The sequence below is a fragment of the Zophobas morio genome, unplaced genomic scaffold, assembly GCF_036711695.1.
Source record: "Zophobas morio isolate AGI-343-1 ecotype UQ-CSIRO unplaced genomic scaffold, CSIRO_AGI_Zmor_V1 ptg000023l, whole genome shotgun sequence".
Lineage (NCBI taxonomy): Eukaryota > Metazoa > Arthropoda > Insecta > Coleoptera > Tenebrionidae > Zophobas > Zophobas morio.
Window position 1 is genome coordinate 9,330,715 of NW_026972128.1, and position 19,507 is coordinate 9,350,221.

The following is a 19,507-nucleotide window of genomic DNA, read 5'->3' on the forward strand; positions in this document are numbered from 1 at the left end:
AACAAACAAATAGGTAAAGTATTAAACCAATTTTTAACCAAAACATTTTAATATGTTGAAAACTAATCTTCATCCTCCCAAGAAAACTTACGACGTCATCATAAAAATGTTTAAAGTAAGCATTCTGAGATGAATGTTTGATTACGAGTCAGTACGAACTGTGTCATCGTTTTTACGACTATTTTAAAAATTTAGGTAGTAGTTAAGACTTCACAGATACTAAAAAATAGGTGTTTAACCATCTAAAGTTCCGTGATAAATACAAAGGTTACTTACTACTTTGTTCATGTGGGTATAAAACTTATGGGTACCTATGGTAGTTATAAAACAGTCTCGTCAGTCGTCACAGCTTTGGAAAACACATTGCTTGGTAAAGTCCCAACCGGAAATTATAATTGAAGGTTACTTCGATTATTTTTTTTCCAATTCAAATTAAATTCTTAGAAATTATTAATAAAAATACAAGTGAAAAAATCCATTAAGTACGATAATATATATAATCAGTTAATTAGTGTAGTACATGTATGCTTTTTTCCACCAACTTTTGCTTATTAGGTATACTTATCATTCTTTAAACTCAGTAGATATCTTTTGTCTACTTAATTATTTGTATCACAAAACTGCGAAAGTGGGATAATTATTTTTGAAACTTTGTTACTGAGCAACTTATAACGATCACTATAAAGCAAAAGTTTCCAAAGTTTTCTAACTGGCTATTTTTTGCATAATCAATAATAAATTCATTTTGACTGGACTTTATTTAAAAATATTTTTTTGTTAAGATTGCTTATTATTTGGGAGTAAAATTTGGTCGTTGCAATATTTATGACTCAAATTTTAGTTGTTAATAACTAATACAAACTTTCTAACATTAATTTTTCATTACAATATGGCTTGTAATAAAGTTAAAAGCTGTTGAATGAATTAGAAAAAGTTACTTTGGTTACAACGTTATCTGCGAAGGTATTTTTATATACAAAGTTGCAAAGAAATTTAAATTCTCTTTGTAGGGGAGCATTTGCTAAAATCAGAATACTTTGGAGCACAGCTTTGGAGTAACTAAATGTTTGAAAAATCGGAATTGGACTTTACTTAATTATCTGAATTATGTGCACAAAATATGGTGAAGTTTAGGATTATATTCACCCAAAATTTTCGGATTTATTTAGGATGACTCAATTTAGTATTAATTATAACCCAATAGGGAGAGCGAAAACCTCTTTTATTACTTCATCCTTTACTAATCAAACGTTCAGTTACTATCTCAAACAAAGAAAATTGAATTCAATGCTGGAAAATGTCCTAAACATCAAAAACCTTGCTTTATCTTAAAGGGTGAATTTGATGGAAACAGGCTCGCCTATTTGATAAACAAATACAACTTATATTTGATTTTTATCAGCCACAATATAGTATTTAAGTAATTATAATAATTATCTGATCCTCTTAGAGTAAACTCATGAATTGAACGATTAAATATTTTTTCCATTGTAGATAGGTATTAAATAAATGTTTTATATAGACAACCCAATTAGCAGATTGACAATTTATTCAGTTAACGTCTCTATCGGCGCTTGATTTTCTCTTCTTCTTGATAAATCATATTACAGTTATTTGAATATTGAGTTTCCAGTTTGTATTTAAAAACTACATGTGAGTAATTAATTAATTATGTTGGAATGCAAACCACAACTGAATCATTGTTTCCAAATTTGGTTTTTACAGTCATGAAAATTAATAACATTAATATTTTCAAATTTCTTGCATTTTCTATGATTAAGTTCATAGAAACGAAGTAATTTTTGTCTAAGATTCATTTAATTTTGACTGATTTTAATAACCACAAAAGGTATTGATTTTGCATCTAAAAACAATTTGTTCTCCACAGGTGTACTTAATACTATATTTTTTTGTTTTGATATTTTTTCCATAGTAACACCGTTTGTAACACAATGAACGACACGTGTAAAGTGTGTTGCCTATACTTCATCTATCTTATAGTGTCGTTTTTCAATACTCTCCTGTTTATTCAAGTTAGTTGATGGTTTCGTTTTTTTATCCATTATGTGGAGGATAGATGATTTTTTTTTAGTAGAATAATTGAGTACAATTTATAATTAATAGTATAATTAACTTTTTATCCTTCCACAACAGAAATTATATTATTGTACTATCTTGTTAATTTTTCAAATATTACTAGCAATTTTCATACTTGCGAAAAATCGTTTTAAATGTAGTAACTTTATTTTAAATTTAAAATCTCACCATAGGGACTTTGTGTGTTACACTGTTCATTTCGTGTTGGTAGCGCCGCAATGCATTGTTGGAAAAATTTTCAAGATGGCCACCTCTTGCAAGGAAGTGCGAATATGAACGTTCAAAACGATGTTTCCCTTGTAAATCTAAGTCCTTTAAGTGAACCCAAACCGGGCTTAAAACCGTTAGAATTTGACGTTAGTTTCATGTAAAAAGTCGTGTGTAAATATGTGCATAATCGGAGTTAATAAGTGCAATGTAATTTTAAGTGTATAGCATAGTCCAAAGATAAGAACTCGCCAATGTTTTTGTGTACAAGTTGACGAAATCAGTGTAATAATAATTCGAAAGGGACGTCAGGAGCCACCAGAATCACGTAAGTCCAACCAGAAGTCCCGCAGAACACACCTTGTAATGCCGTACGTGCGTACATGGTATATGGCGCAGCTATTTCGACACTGAATTTCGGTTTCTCTGTTGCACAAAATTAGCTTTTCGAAAGCCCGTTTCGCAATGGCTTTATTGCAAGACGAAGGGTTGACCAGTTCGGCTTTTTTGGCCCCTCGGACCGGCCTTTTATCGAGCGTTTCCTTCAACAGCTGTTCGTCGGCTGGGTGCCCAACTTGGTATCGGATCCGACTTTCCAGGGATTTAATTGCAAATACCGGTACCTTTGTGACCTCCTTTTTTACATTTCGTTCAAAAATATGCGTCTGATGTATTGTAATACGTGCGTATTGAAGCATTTCACTCAATCGAAAGTGTAACCTAGAATTTTGATGTTCGGAGCTGCGGGAATCGTTAAATTGCTGGCTCTAAACAAATACACTGATAAATTAATGTTATTTAGATAATCACTTATTTTCTGGAAATATTCTAGAATGTGGGACGGAAATAAGAATGTTAATTTTCAGGTTAAAGGGCGTGATGAGAGTGACATAATTTAATTGATCAGTTTTGAATTTAATATTCATAATTTACGTAGACAGTTTATTTTTACTTGATTTGTTGGAGAAATCAGATTGATAATAAATTAATAATATATTATCTAATTTTTGAGAAATTTTTAAAAATGTAATTGATAAGACTAGCTGGTTCATTAATTTTGCCTAACAGTAAAGAAATATGTATTTTTAGACTTTATATTAATAAAACTAACTAGACATAGATGGAAGATGTCTAAGAATTGAACATCTGGCGGTTTCAAGTAACAAAAAAAAAATCATATTTGACAACCACTGCCACGATTCATGATTTACGTTATGCATTTCTAAACAGATGTTAGGGAAATATAGTTTTAACAATAGTTTTTGTCGGTAATCATTTTTATAGCTTTATTTTAAACCACTCTTGATCGCTGCTGGCCTTTTCAATTGTCTCTGTTCGAACCGGTTTCGCCGTATTTTTATTGAATGCATGGTATGACAGCAATGTGTATATGTATAAATGTACTACATCCAGTAATTCAGATTTTTTTATACGCAAAACGTAATTTATTAATAGCAGTATGTATGTGATTTAATGACGGTATAATTACAGACATATTACACGAGAATAACGTTTACAATTCGAGCCGAAGGCGAGGGTTATAATCATCCGAGTGTAATAACTATTGAAAAACAGAAGAATAACAGCTTTTAAGCTTTTGACTTATAATGCATATCTGTTTTTCGATAGTTGTACGAGTAGATAAATTTTTGTAGATGCTAAGGGTGGAAATGGATGACACTCTCATCCGGTGCACTAGAATCAATCTACGACTCTTGACATCGTCAAATGGTCTAACTTCACAGTTCGTCTTCTACAAGGAGGATGCTAACAACAGCAGTAAAATGGGCACCTTAAAAAATACCGATTTTTAAATTCATTTACAAAGGGTAAAGATTTTACATTGAAGTGTTCCATATTTTCTGGACATAAATATTAAAATAAAGAATATGCAGTTAATTTAGTGAACTCAGATACGATTTTTAGCTCCACACGAATTAAAGAAATGTTTTTTTAATGTAATTACACTTCTAGGATCGAATCTAATTGGTTGATAAGGTTTCATCGTTCTATACTTAAACCAAACTTTTCTTTACTGATCTCTGATTGATGATACACATATTATCAAGCTTGGATCTAAAGGCATGCACATCATGCAGTAGCATACCATACTAGCTGACGTATTAGTTTTTTAGGAAAGATCAATTTTAAAATATTGTCGCATTTTTAGTTGTGTATATGTATTCGTTCAGGGCGAAACAAAGACTTAAAATCCACTGAACAAGAGCGTCCCGCTTATGGGATTGTTATAGTGATATATCTTTAGCTCATTTTCCAATTTGTTTTTTAGTATATCTGCGTCTTATGTTTATATTGTTGTTTTTATTAACTTGTATTTATTGTTTTGCCATTTCTCTGTAGATAATATTGTTTAATTCCAAAACATTTGTGCATTCTAAAATTTATCTATCCAGACAATACTAGTTTGATTTTTTATAGTATAAGCCTTTACTCGAACTATCTAGTTACGCGTTTATGAAAAAATAGTAGCAAATGTATTGTTAGTAGTCCCATTATGTTCAGAGATAATTAATTGAAGTGCATGAAAAACAAATTGTAGTCGCAATTTTAAATTTTCTTTTCGATCCAAATTAATTAAGCCTGTATTTTTCATGTCAGTTATAGCTTTTTATGAACTGAAATATCGTAGTCTTTTGAGATCATTCATAGGTTAACTTGGTTTTTGCGTCAGTGGCATCAAAACTTGGTTAGAAAATTTCGCAATAAAAGTTCAAATATGTTGTAAGTGCTTCTAGTGGAAGTTTAATTACATATGTCGTATTCGGTATCTTTTTATGCGGTTGATAATTTTTGATAAGTAAATATAAATTGCGTGATATCAGAAGGTGCATCGCATAATGCATTAGGGAAATAAAAATACCCATGTGAAAACTGACGGTATTTTTCTTAATTAATATTTTTCATTTGACCTAAAAACGTGTTTATTATCGTATGATTTTGTCGGATTTACTGTTGTTAAATATGTAAAGGAAATAGTAGTTCTCGAGATTATTATTACCTGTCCTTTATATTTGCTATCTGTGGTATTTAAGGAATATTATCAATTTGTGTCTCATCGATTGGCAATTATCTAGCACAAATCAGTTACAAATTTAGATTAAAAAAGTCAGTTTCAATGTATTGGTATTTCATTGACGTACATGCGAGATGGAAAAAACACTTCAAATGCTTCTAGAATATGAGGCTCTTTTAAAAACGTTTTAAACACTAGATAATTCACAATTTGTTCAATCATGTTTTTGTAATCTCTTCTAATTAATAATAAAACAATGGAATAGATACAGCGTATAAAATTTCTTTCCATTTTCTGTACATCACATTAATTAAATAGGTACGATTCTTATTCAGTGGGTGTAAAAACACCTACTCGATGGAGAGTATTCGTTTGATCTTTTGTCATCAAAAAATTATGCAAATAGTTACATTAACAGTGCTAATAAAATATTCATTTTATTTACTCCAACATACGTCAACATTCCGAATAAAGTTGCAACTGGTTTTAAAGTGACACGGTATATTTTAAGGACACTCTTTAAAGAGTGTCAGTCATTTTCATTTCTGTGCGAATTTTAAAAACAAACATGGAACGTCGTGTAAATACAGTTTTGTTCAAAATAAATAATATATCTTGGTTCGGGAGGTGGAGGGAATGTGGTGTTGTCACCGAGCCAACGAATCAATTATTTTAATTTGAAAAAGTACACATTTGGTTAGACTCTTGTGTCAGTCTTGTGTTAATAATATTTTATGATTAAACTAATTATCGGTAGGTTAAAATGTCAAACTATTAGCAGTTTTTTTTTCTCTATTTGATGATCAACAATATTGCGTATATTTTGCATCTCCTATTGACCTCTTATTTTCTTTATATAATAATAAGCAAAGGTCATCGTTTGTTATTTATTACCAACTGAGTTGACAGTTCGGTTAAGAAGGGATCTTGTTAGTGAAGAACATCAGTAGTCAAAGAGAATGTAAGACGCAAAAATGGCGTCTTCTAAACAGCCCCCGCAAGTGAAGAAAGCGTGGGTGTCGGGCACTTGCACATATTTTTATCTTGGGGCTAAGGTTAAAGAATTTTATTATTGCCGACGTTTTAGATACGTTTCCAGACTCCGATAGTGCAAAAAAAGATAAATATATTTGATGTTAAGTAACACGAAGTCAGGCTATTTATTTACCCAAGTTTCCTGTTTAATGTGGGTCTGGTTTGAACCGTTTTGTTTTTCCAGGTTCCCAATGCAAACAATGGACAAAATCCAAGTGAAGAAAGAACCTCCGCCCACAGACCTACAATCGTTAAAAGCAACTTCTGACATTTCCGAGATATGTTTCGTGTGTGGCAACAAAAATCATTCGCAGAGCTTCTGGTTGAACGTGCATCCTATACCCAACAAACCGAAAGAACCCCATTTTCCATTTTTGAGTTCCCACGCACCTCCTGCGGGCTACGTACTAAAGAGTGACGTCGCAGTTCCTGCCTGTTTTCTGTGTTACACTTTACTGATCCAACAATGGGAGGCTCACGAATTAACGGCTCGACCTCATTCGGAAAGACTCTATTGGTTAAAAAGAGTCGATAATGGACCTTACACTGGGGCCGACATGGGTGTACAAGGGGAATATGCGGCGCAAGTTTTGGGACTGAATAACGAAAGTAACACTGGAAGTAACGTTCCGAGTCGGAGGGAAGAAATAAAACTCGACATCCCGACAAGACCTCCGCAGGTAATTTTTTAATGTAGACAGCTGTCGATAGTATTATCGGTTGTGGTTGTTATCGGAACGAAGTAGTTCCGAGTTAATGTCGCTGGCATAATGAATTAAATTTTGTTGTCTTTTTCTGGGAACCAATATTTCCATAATTTGAGGTGCTATTTACGAACTTGAATGTTGTGTTATTAGTTGGCTTCAATTGCCTTGTAGAATGGGTGTGTTTACCTAGACCCAATATTACCTTATCTGGATAGAACAGGATCGGGTACTATCGCAATAGTTATCGGTACTATTTTTAAATCGCACTTTTCATCGATTATAATAGCGCCGTAAAAATACAAGTGCGTGCTTGGTTATCCTTATCATAAGCAGTGTTTCCTGCAGTAAATAGAGCAGTTTATTTCGTCAGAAACACAATCTAATTTTCATTTGGGATAATTTTTTAAGTGCGACTATTAAAGATGTCTAGATATTATATTTGGATTATCATTTCGGCGAAACCAGGTGAAACTTTAAATGAGATTAAGATATTAACGGTTTGATTTATTTCATAATTGCATTGCTGTCGTGCTGTTTCCCCGATAGTAACCACAATAATAACAGGACTTTTATCAAACAACTTCGAATTTTTAAGGTTTACGCTACTTGAAATTTTGGTGAAGTAAATTTTTAGTGACAAAAAAGGCCACCAATTTTACATTAATATTTCTTAAAATCATTGTACTCCAATTAAATTAATTTTACCTTGTGAACATATGGTGCTTCAAAAAGATACGTCTTTTTTCTACTTTTCTTGAGAAGTTCCTTCCACTTTAAACTCGTATGATTTTTGTCATTTAGCATTTGGAAACAAACTATCACGGATAAATACAAATGTGGAACACGTGTTACATTTGTGCAAGCATTTATATCATTTTTTTACTTCTCGACTGGCTACTTTTATGTTTTCCTGACGTTTCATGACCCCGGGAGTACGACAAAATAGGTCTCCCGTTTCTGAGTGTCTGTCGTCTGTCTGTGTCAATTTTTATTAGACAGATTGTACCAAAATTTTTCGTAGTAAGTAGGATTTAAATTTTTAAAGTAACATACTCCTATATTTGTTATTTATGAATCCGTCTTGAGATTTTCTCCAAGGGATTCATATTTTCGCAAAAAATCGAAATTTTACTAGGTTGTATAAATGGAGTTGCTACAGGGTTATTTCGGATTTGTAATACTAAAATCGCCCACGTTTGAATGTGTGGCATGGGGTTTTTTATTTCTTACACTGCTACTGCTATTATCTATACTTTTTTATTGATCAAATCTCAAGAATGGTACACCGCAGTGTTTTATTATTACTATTACACTGCACGTCTTGGAATTGACATACGAGTCCTTGCTGAACTAATGTTGATCGGAACGTTTTCAAAGGGGAAAACTCTAGAAATACCGCCATAGGCGTGCTCTTAATCGATGCATTCATATTTTTGGAGCAACTGTTAATCCGTTTTCTATCATTAGTGGATGAAAAGTGTACTGCAGACCAAATGTAAAGAAGCTAACAGAGTGTGTTTTCGTAACATAATGCGTTCGAATCATAGGTAGTGGCATATAGGTGATTAAAATACAATACATTAAGGAATTTAGAAAAACAAGCTCAAAAAGAATCGCAAAAAAATATGTGGAGTGTCATCAAAAAAAGTTGAATGTCGTAGACAACACAAAAAAATGTATAGGGTGTCAAAACACATTTATTGGATGACATTTAGCCTCTTACACTGTTAACTAGTATTATCTGTATTTGTTTAATATGAAGAGGTTAGGTTTCATAACTTCGTCCTCTGGTGCCTGTAAATATTATTAATTAAAATTTTAAGCTCACGTGATTGTGACTAAATTTTCAATAATGATCGAAACTTAATCGCCACCTGCGTTTCTTTTCTGCCGCAATAAATTTTTGGTCACATACATTCACTGTGTTAGAATTTTCATTTTCATTGTCTAGGGCATGTTTATACAGTAATTGTTAATACTAACAACTCAAAACTATTTTCCTCAAACTAAATGAAGTCATTTATTATTTAAGTGATTTGTTCAAAAAATGAAAAACGATAATTGACATGACAAGACACTACAAAGCAAGCGAATGTAAATCAATACACATTAATTCTAACAAATTATTTCATTACATTACTAGTATTCCCCAACAAGCTCCTAATATCTTTGATAACTTAATTCCACACACTTTGCAATAAAAAAATATGTGTCTAATTTGTGTCTCGCGAAGCCAATAATTTCTTTATTGTAAACTGTGTGCAGTTAAGACATAAAACACACTGGGAGCTTGTTGGAGAACACGTATTTTGCTTTATCGTTATTTTCAGTTTTTATTGTAAAGTAGGACGCCCATTAAGAACGGGACGGATTGGATAGGATCGACTATAAACGATTAAATCATTCGATTTTATGGAAACCTGCACACTGAGAGCGGACCAGCAAGGACAAGCAGTGTGGATGCCGCCAGTGTGCGAGTTTGAACCGTTCGATCGTATTCGATCCGTTCCGTTCTCAATGGGGGTCCTGCTTAAAGTCTAGTCCACAGATAATTGTACGATTACAACTTCACAAGTTTTCTATGCAAGGTTAACGTTTTTAGCAAGTTTTTTAATTTTGTATGAATTTTTTTCTTACGAGGAACGAAATCTAGACAGATCCGTTGACGAACTGACGAGAAATTTGGAAAAAAAGTAGTATTCGGATTTCTTGTTAACAGAAAGTTCATTCATCTCCTGCTTAAATAATAACTACATTTGAAAATAATACGCATTTAATAAATAATTGAATAAAATTAACCAATGGTTCTATTAATAATTAGAAACTAGTTTCGAAGAAAGAGTAGCATTATATTCAAAAAAGTCGAGAGCAATTTCTGAAAGTAAACTGTATAGAAGATCTGATATTATCAAATTAGTACTACGCACTTGTTTTTTCAAACACTTTATTTAAATTTAGAATTTTCCTTGACGATTTTTTGTTGACATTGATACAAACACTGAAATTATCTTTCGTTAAGTTCTTACGCAGGACGATTAAGAAATAATCCTGTTAAAAGTTTTGGGCATCCGGGTTCCCTGGTCCTTTGTAACGCGTGTTTTGCGTGCCCTTAACTTCGACGCTGCGTAATTCGGATTATGAAACATTTGAATATTTTAACTACACTCGTATTATTTTAAGTAACGTGGCGTATTTTAAAAGAGAAAGGTTATTAACAAATTATTAATTCATGTTCAGATAAGAGAACGGCCGTGCATTACAGCAAAAGTAGCTTTTCTTTGTTATGATAATGTTATAGTCGGAAATTTTATGGACAATAATTCTGACTGAAATGTTTACGGCCATATTGAGAAGTTTAACGAGGATAGATGTCCAAATATTTCAAAAACCTTGCTAATAGCAATGAATGTCACATCTTGTTAAACTGATTTTTTAAACTCGACAAAACTGCTTTTACATATTTTTACTTTAGTGGAGTACTTCTAATCTATTTAATGAGTGTATCAAAATTATACCTTGCAAAATGTGTATTCGTAGTTATTGTGTAGTAAACACTTCACACATAAGGATAGTGAATGTGCCACTGATGATTTAGTTCGTGATCTGCACGTTATATTATAAGCACATGTGGGTGATATTCATTGTGAGATATGAAAAATATTAACAAAAGAAATAGAAGAGCACTTGAGGCAAAGTAAATTTGCACTGACTTGAAGTATCAAGGCTCGACCGTTGCCCAGGTAACACACGATCAGAAGTGTTTTAATATCTTGAAATTCCTTTGTGTGACGTTTATATGGAAGCTTGTTTTGTGTATTTAACAGGAAGAGCCAATTTTGATTACGAAATAGCCGTCCTTCGTTAAGCAGATATTATTTTTAATTAGCAGGCGGTTTGAAATATCGATGAATCGATAGAGACCGTTACGCGTTTCATCCAAGATTGGTTTTATCTTTTTGTGTAGTAAATTTCTGTCTACTTAAAAATCTAGATTACGAACAGTTTTAACTGATATAAGTTTTTGATGGATTATGATATAACAAGCGTTATCTTGTCCTTTCAAAGAAACTTTCCCAAGTATCGCACTTGATTTTGAACTCAAAGGTAGAAACGTTTGTATTGTTGTTCCAAGAAATCATTTGAAAAATACGAAAACAACCAATATCTACACACACATCTAAAGTGGACGCATTATTGATTATTGAAATAGTACTTAGCGATTATAGCGACTGATTTAATCAAATCGGGTGAGGTTTTTTGTTTAGAACAAACAAAGTAATTTACAACAATACTAGTAATAAACAATCGATTTACAGTTTATTCCTGATTTAGTCGACGGCGTTTGCTTTTGTGATTTTCGGTGTGATTATCGACGGGTGGTGTTTTGCTACAGAGCAACAGTATTTACCTAACAAAAATTCGCTGACGTATTGCAAGCTTAACTTTTTCTATACTAACTGGATGAGAAAACAATGATATTTGTTTAGGTTTTTATGTAACCAATTTTATTTAGTATCTGTAATAACGTTAGCGCGGTCGGTACCTGTTTATCGCTTAATTTGGTTGGTAATGAAAGTTGAATGAGGACACTCGAAATGTGATTAATACACAAGTATTGTGTGAGTGACAGAATCGATTTTAATCGGTTTTATCGCAAAAGCACAACATTTTGTTGTTTGTGTTCAGTGTTTGTTCGCAATTAGTATGTTTCAATGTCGACGCTACGCTCGCGACATTCGGTACAGTTTATTTCTTCACATAGTGATGTAACCATCCGACGAAAGTCGCAGTGTTTCTTTATGATTTCTGCGCTAAGAGTGTCGTGGATTCGGTATGGATATTGACCGTCAATCAAAGTGATCACTTCTATGACAAAACTTGGACTGGAATCACTCCAAAAACTAAACAGATCCCGTAAAAAGGCTCGCTCAATGGACGTCAGATGAAGAAAACCCTTCTAATCAATTTTTGGTCATATTTTAAAAATACGCAGGTAACCTAGTAAATGCATTTATGGAACTAACAGTTCTAAATCGTAAAAGTAAATAAACAACAACCGTAACAAATAGATACTGTAAACCAGGATTTATGTTTCGTGATTTTCAAGTAATCATGTGATAATCTTGCAGGAAATGGTCGTAACGCCAGCAAGGACGGGTTTAAAAATATACAGTGCTCCTTTGAAAAGTACAGTACAGAAAAGAGCGACTTAAAATTTGGTGGAGATCTAATAACTTTCCCATATCTGGATAATCCAACAAAAACGTAATCGTAGGTCATACAAAAAAATCAAAAAAAGTTTAGTGTAGATAGAATGAATCAATAAATAATGACGTTTTAAAAAATCTTAATCAAGAATAATTCACATGCTTTCGTAACTTACTCAATTAAATTGTAATATTTGAAAAATCAATAATGGTCGCGGGTTAAAATGATTCACAAGTTTACAAAAATAGTCGTTGTAGCATTACAGCACTTGTTTGAGAATGGTGATTTTTGTCGAAGTTTTAATCGAATTAGACGTTTAATTGCAGCATGATGTGCAGTTGTAATAATTTTTAACTGCTTTACAAATTACTAAAAACACTAAGGTGTACCGCAAGGACACTCCGTCTGTTCATTACTTTTTACATTCATACTAGTTGCATCAAATTTGATTTTAGGCTTGAATATAGAAATAGTCAACAGATGAAAAGCAAACACCGTGTATTGTATTTTCTAACAATCGCCGGTTAAAAAAGCATCAGCTTATTTTTTAACTAGTCATTCATAATTTATTAGATTATACCCCATGTTAAAAAACTCACTTTCTCAATTGTGTGTTGCTAAAGCTCAACAAATTTATTTATGCCGGCCGCAAATAAAAAACAGCAATCACGGTGTGTGCTCAGTAATTTTTATCTTAAAGTAACAGTGACAGTGCGGATGTCAGAAAAACAGATAATATCTGGTTATGACTTCGTGAAAAATGTTTACTTTCATCAAAAGTTTATTTTATTTGTTTGAAACTACATCTGGAAATGCGATAAGAATAGATGGAGATTTAAGTGTGTATATTCTTAAGCCAACGTTAAGTTTCTAAAAAATTATATGTGTCAGATGTCTGTATAGGTAATTTCTGGTGGTAGTTAAGTGTTTCTAAAAAAAATAAAAAATAGATTTGAAATAATTCAAAAATAATTTGGAATAATATACAGATGTCTGTGGGTGTGGAATGATTGGAACGGAACTTTAAAAAATACTTTACCAGATTACAAATTTTGTAAATGTTGGGCTTGGATTCCGAAATTCCACAGCCAGTGAAATAAACGAAGACTACGTTTGTTGTTGTATATTATACGATGTAATTATGCATTCTTTGATATTTATTTAAATTATGTTTACAAATTATAAAAAATGTGTTTAATAATAAAGAAAAAAAAATCGTATAATTATAATTATAAAGCTACTACATTTCACCATTGTTTGCAATGAAGATCTCAATTTTTAAGATAATTTCGCTGTAATCAGCGTAGATTAAAAAAGGCAAATTCACTCATTTTGGACATCACGCCTTTAAAATAACAAAAAAAAAAAACACTTCAGGAAAGAAATAATTTATTCCCGTCAAAAGGAATTACAGTGCTTAATTTTTTTCCCGTAGATCAGATTAACAAATACTTGTCCTATATGAATACCAAGATGCTTTTTTGAGAAACCAGGAATTTGATTGTATGAAATTGTTGGATATGTCAAAAAGCGATAGCGATAAACAGCCACAATACGAAACTCTGGTTCATACTCATAGTTGTTTGGCAGCTAGAGTGGTTGTTCATTTTGTTTACTGTGCTATTTTTGTTTCTGAGTTTAACATAATAGGCACAACTGTTTGAAAAATGGGCTGGCAGCTTTTATTGGTTATTAAAACAATTAATTTTACAAAGTTGCAAATACTTAGTGCAGTAACTTTAATACCACTGAGCAGCTTATCTTAAGTATATAATTTTTTAAGTCCTATGTACCCATCTACAAAATCAACATTTTAATCGTTACAAAATAAAAGTGCAAATTACTCATGTGATGTACTAAGGAACGCGACTTTCAGATATATGCGTATCGTAATTAAAGCTAAAAAGTTTTATCAACATTTTTAATTTACGAAATTTCACCAAAACTGTACATTCGATTTATTGAAATCGTGAGACACGGTTAACTTGTCTTTAGAAATAGAGTGAAAAAAAAATTAGAAGTAAAAATCCTTTAGTATTTTAACATTCCACAAAATAAATTGTAATAAAATTTATTTAACCAATGTCCTCGGGCAATTGCTATCCCGATTTTTTTTTAAATAATGTTTTGAAATACATAACTTGCGGTATTGATTGTGCTTCAGTCGTATCCTTTTATTTTCTAGAATTGTTTACATAGAAAAGTTAGTATTTGAACCGATTTACCTACTTTATCGATATGCTAAAAACAGCTTATTTAATTTCTTTGAATTTCTGAAAATATAATAAGGCTTTGATTACTGGTTGTACCTATTTATCCTATTCCAAAGTATAGTCCTGAATTTGTGACTGTAGTGAAATTGACATTGTCGAACTAAATTTAAACATTGTCAATATTTTTCACGTTAATATTTTTCAGATCTATGGTGAATTTGGGGAAATCAGTCAAAGTTATTTATTGTTGCTAAGACCCAAATCTTCTATGCTCTAAAATGTCCGTTTTAGGTTTCTATTATTCCTTTTCAAAAAAATCAATCCAAAGAACAGTTCGATGTACAAAATTAGATCAAATCATTATTTTCAGCAATATAGTATTTTTTTAAGTAACTTTAAAAGTATTTCAATTGCAGTATTGTAATCTATTTAAATGATTACCTATTGATATGGGACATTCCACAAATGTTTAATATTCAATAGTACACAAATTTCGTATGCTCATAAAATTTTACAACCTAAAAGTTAGGGAACCAAAGTCCAAGACCATCGATGAGCTTGACGGTAAACAAAAAGTGTACAGGAACGGACTGATTTGTTCTGTGACGAATTTAATTGTAAATATTAGCTTGTTTGTGGTTGTAAATCGAGTGTATGAGCTGACTTTCAACATAATGAAATTATTTGGTTTCAGTATTTACTCGAGTGAATCTCCGGCGACCAACATTTTGTCGTGAAGGATCGACAAAGATTCCTACCGGGAAGGTTGTTCGGCCATTGTTGATAAAAATGACACTAAGAGGTCATAAATTTTATTACTATGCAAAAATAGTGTTCGCACTATATATTCTACAACGGAAAACTTGAATATTGTAAATGTCCAAGAGTTATGTTATGTATGAAATAATTTGTGATTTCACCAGTACATTTAGAAAGTGGACCACCTAATTTCGGAAAATTTTTAAATACGTCTTTATTGAAACAATTAATTATGCGTCTAATTTTCCAAAATTTGTTTTAGTAAAATAAAATTTTACTTAACATGTTTTCTCTTGCTTCAGATCGCTCCCGAGGACCGTGAGCCAACCGAAATGATCCCCGAAGGTGCGCTGGACTTGACCCACTCCCAGCCTTCAATCCAGTCGCTTCCAGTATTCCACAGTCAAAATTCCAACTCCTCGACGGGAACGGACATCCTAGATCTCAGCATGCCCGACAAAAATTCCACCACCGAAGTCTGCTACGTGTGCGGAGACGGCTTCCCTAGGGGGAGCCTGGAAGTGATAGCCGCCAAGCAGCTCCCAGATTCCCCCGTTCAACCTTTCTTTCCCAGTCTTATCGAGCACCCGAGGCCGAGCCGATCCCGTCCCATCGATTCCACCGGCCGCGTTCAGGCCTGCGGTGAGTGCCAGAAGCACCTGATCAAGCAGTGGCAGGCGTTCCAGGCGCAAGGGGTGCCCCACGCGGAGCGAAACTACACGCTGAGGAAGCGACAATCGTCGACTTTGGACACCACGACCTTCATTTGCTACATCTGTGCCTTGGAGTATCCTTCCAGCAGCATACGTTTGCTCTACTGTTGTCCAAATGCCGAAAAGGAGAAGTTTTATCCGTTCATCCAGACGCTGAAGGCGCCCCCGGGGGCGAGCCCCATCAGTCCGCAAGGGATGATCCAAGTGTGTTACATATGCTACAAGGCGATTCCGCAGAAACAACAGTTGTTCGGGGGTGATACTAGTGCTATCGTGAATAATCATGTGTCTGTGACTGACGTGCAGTTCCATAATAGTACTTCTTCTAGACCCAGTACTGTCAAGTCGCCCGCGAATAGTGCAGGGTCTGATATTAGGTATAAACCGTACGACATCAATCCAGCTATTATCAATAAGAAGAAGCAAGCGGCGCTGGAAAGTCGACAGATGATGAAGGTAAATAAAGATTGAGTTTGTGTAAGTTTTAAGAGAATGTGTCTACTCTCTGTCTAAAATTAGTAAACAAAGCTGATTATTATATCATATTTATTCAGTAAACAGTAGATAATGTGTAACATTGAAAAATCCTGTTGTTCTATTTAAAAAGTTATTAAAGTTGTTATTATATTGTTTAATGGTGGACGTAATGTGTCGCGTGCACTCTAATTGAACTTGAAACCATATCGGTATAGTATTAAATGTAGAAATATTACAACAACGTATTGAATAAACAATAAATGCACTTTAAAAGTTGCGTTCCTGTTTTTCCAAATTTTTATGGTTATGTTTTGCTCTGGAAATGAATAAACGTCATGCAAATATTTTGCGAATTTATTATAGTCAATAATTTAGTGTAATTATAGCACAGTAGGTGTCGTTTATTAGTACAAACTGCGGTATAAGTTCATACGATGTTTCATTTTTAATTGATGTGGCAAAACTAGTACCGGCAAATGAAATAAATTTATCCAAGAACATGTAGAATATTATAAAGTTTGTAGCACTCGGTATCGTCGAAACTGAAGCCAGTGTGTAGGGGAAGACGTTTAACAGTTTCCAAAATACGCAAAAGTAGGTCTTCTTTTGTCTGTGGTCTGTTCTCTTGGCGATTTTATTAGACTAATAATCAACTGATTGGTGTGCAATTTTAGATAAATTTTAAGAATATTGTGCTAAATGCTAACCTAAATTAGTAACTAAAAATTAGATGGCATCTCAAAATTTTCCCAAGTAACGACTATTTAAAATGTGCAAAATAATATCTGGAACCTGAACCTGTGATTTATTGATTGGTCGCTATTTTTAATCTGGATTTTTTAAAATTCAAAATTGTACCGGGTGAAAAGTCGAAAGTTATTTCTACAGAAATTGATTTTGCGTTTTCCTTTTTTCCCACGTAGCCCCTGCGTCAGAATTTGCGCTCCCAAGTAAAATATATTTAAAACAGATAACCAACGTGAAAGAATATGCTCTCAGCACTAATAACAAGCTTCACTTCAAGTGTTTATTTTTACACATCGAAAGAACGTCAAGTAGAAACTAGTTTGATTCAGTTATTGGGAAAAGGCTATTATATTGTATTATTTTTTTTGCCGTTTAGGGAAAAAACTCAAAGCGGATTCGTACATCGCAAGTGTAGGAGTATATTGTTGTATTGTAAACGTAAACATTTTGTGCGTTTATGGCTTCACACCATTTTAAATCCCATTATAATTCAATAGGGCGTCACAGCCGGATATCTTAGACCCGCTTACTGCTAACCTACCTGAAAAGAGCTTTTCTGGTAAAAGCACAGGGTATTATTGTTTCGGCCATCCCTGACACGCGCCATGGTTTGCATTTGCTAAATTTTATGAAGGGTCGGCTGGAAAATACTTTAAACGTCAAAGCCATTTACGCACAATATGTTTACGTCCAGTGTATAGTCTTCGAAATACCACAAGGTTATATGGCTGTTGTAAAATTAGGGTATTGTGAAGACGACAATGGAGCAGTTAATGCGGCAAACCCTCAGTTGTAAATCTTTGCGACTGTTTAAGGGGATTACCCAGCAGTAGATATTGAGGTGGCAAGACAAATCCTTGATTTATGAGGCTAGGGTTGAGTTAATATTTCAAAATAGAATTCTTTAAGGTGACGTCATCAAATTGTTGGTGGGAATGAATAGCCAAATTTTGGTTAGCGTTACATGAAATTTATATAGAAAAAAATTTACACAGACGCGAGACAGGCAGACAGACTGAAATAGGAGATCAGTTTTGTCATACTTTAGAGGTAACGAATCGTAAAGAAAACATGAGACTGGCAAGTTGCCCGATGGACTCGATTACTATACTTCCTTAGCTTACGCCCGGGAAGTAAAAATGATAAAATTCTAATGAATTTAGCACTCAATTCACTTTGTGTTTAAAAATATGCATTATTGTGATGGATTGGCAATTTCACAGCATAACCTGAATATAGGTTGTCTGTCGTTGAACCTAGAAAGCTATTTTATGTTATGTCCACAAGAATTAAATCCTCGTTGGATTTAAAATGATTTATTTAATTTACAACAAATGCTGGAAGTGTTGGCTTCCAGCTTCAATACATAAATTGGTTTGGCGTTTCACATTTTCAAATACTCGAATAAGAACTTTCCACACTCTTGTATGATTTTTAGGTCTTTAATTGTGATTGTTTAAAAATAGTGTTGTTTAAAGTTGGGAACAAGAAATAATCTAAAGGTGCCAAATCAGGCAATTCCGTTTCCCTTTGAAAGTTCAAACTTATATGAGCTGTTGCGCCGTCATGCTGAAAATATCAATTCTGCAAATCTTCAGGATCAAGCTGGTCCATAAATTCCTCCAGCATATTTTAGAATCTCGCAATTGTAACTAAGTTCTCGAAAAAAAATAGACCCAAATAGTCGTCTTCGAAAATGGCACACTAAACTCCAATTTTTTGGGGGTGTAATGGCGTTTCTTCGAAATAATGGAGATTTTCTACACTTCACGTCCTTATATTCTGCGAGTCATAATTAGGTGGTCTAAGTTCTTGAAACCTCTAAATTTGGCTTTCATTTGTCGAAAATGGGGAAAACAATAAGCGAAACGAATTTGCGAAAGTGACAACAAAGCACAATTTACGTTGTTAAGCCTCGAGATTATGGGCAACTCTCCACAACACAAGTTGTATGTTCGACGACCTACGTAATTTAGTGACATAATGGGTATAGAAAATTAAATTATGGATATATTAACTTTTAGTTTTGAAGATATTTTTTATGACCCCCTTTTCTACTACAATAATAATTAATTGTTGCATTTTCCCCAGGGGTTCTCACCGAATTACAGAAAAAATACATGAAGTAAAGAAAAGCCTACAAGTTTAGTAAATTTCTGCCACTCAACTATATTCCAAAAACCAAGATAACCTTTTGTTTAATATAATTCAGCCTGTTAAAAAATAATCACATTGGTCGGAGTTGATAGCGTGCGCCTTAAAATTGTTAAATGTATGACGGTGGATTCTTTTACTAGTTTATGGTGACCT

The 19,507-nt window shown here is 33.2% G+C and overlaps 1 protein-coding gene across 3 annotated transcripts in view; it reads left to right on the forward strand.

Annotated features, from left to right (window-relative positions):
• Positions 1–2,338: 2,338 nt before the first annotated feature.
• The window catches only part of LOC135134393 (uncharacterized), a 56,973-nt gene continuing 39,804 nt past the window's right edge, over positions 2,339–19,507 (forward strand). The window contains exons 1-3 of one of the 3 annotated variants that reach the window (XM_064063058.1): positions 2,339–2,632; positions 6,558–7,053; positions 15,563–16,429. In XM_064063058.1, coding sequence (XP_063919128.1) covers positions 6,565–7,053; positions 15,563–16,429 — 1,356 coding nt within the window. In that variant the 5' untranslated portion in view covers positions 2,339–2,632; positions 6,558–6,564. Of the gene's footprint in view, positions 2,633–6,312; positions 6,394–6,557; positions 7,054–11,786; positions 12,074–15,562; positions 16,430–19,507 lie in introns of those variants that run through there. The other 2 variants (XM_064063059.1, XM_064063060.1) reach the window with 2 other exon arrangements.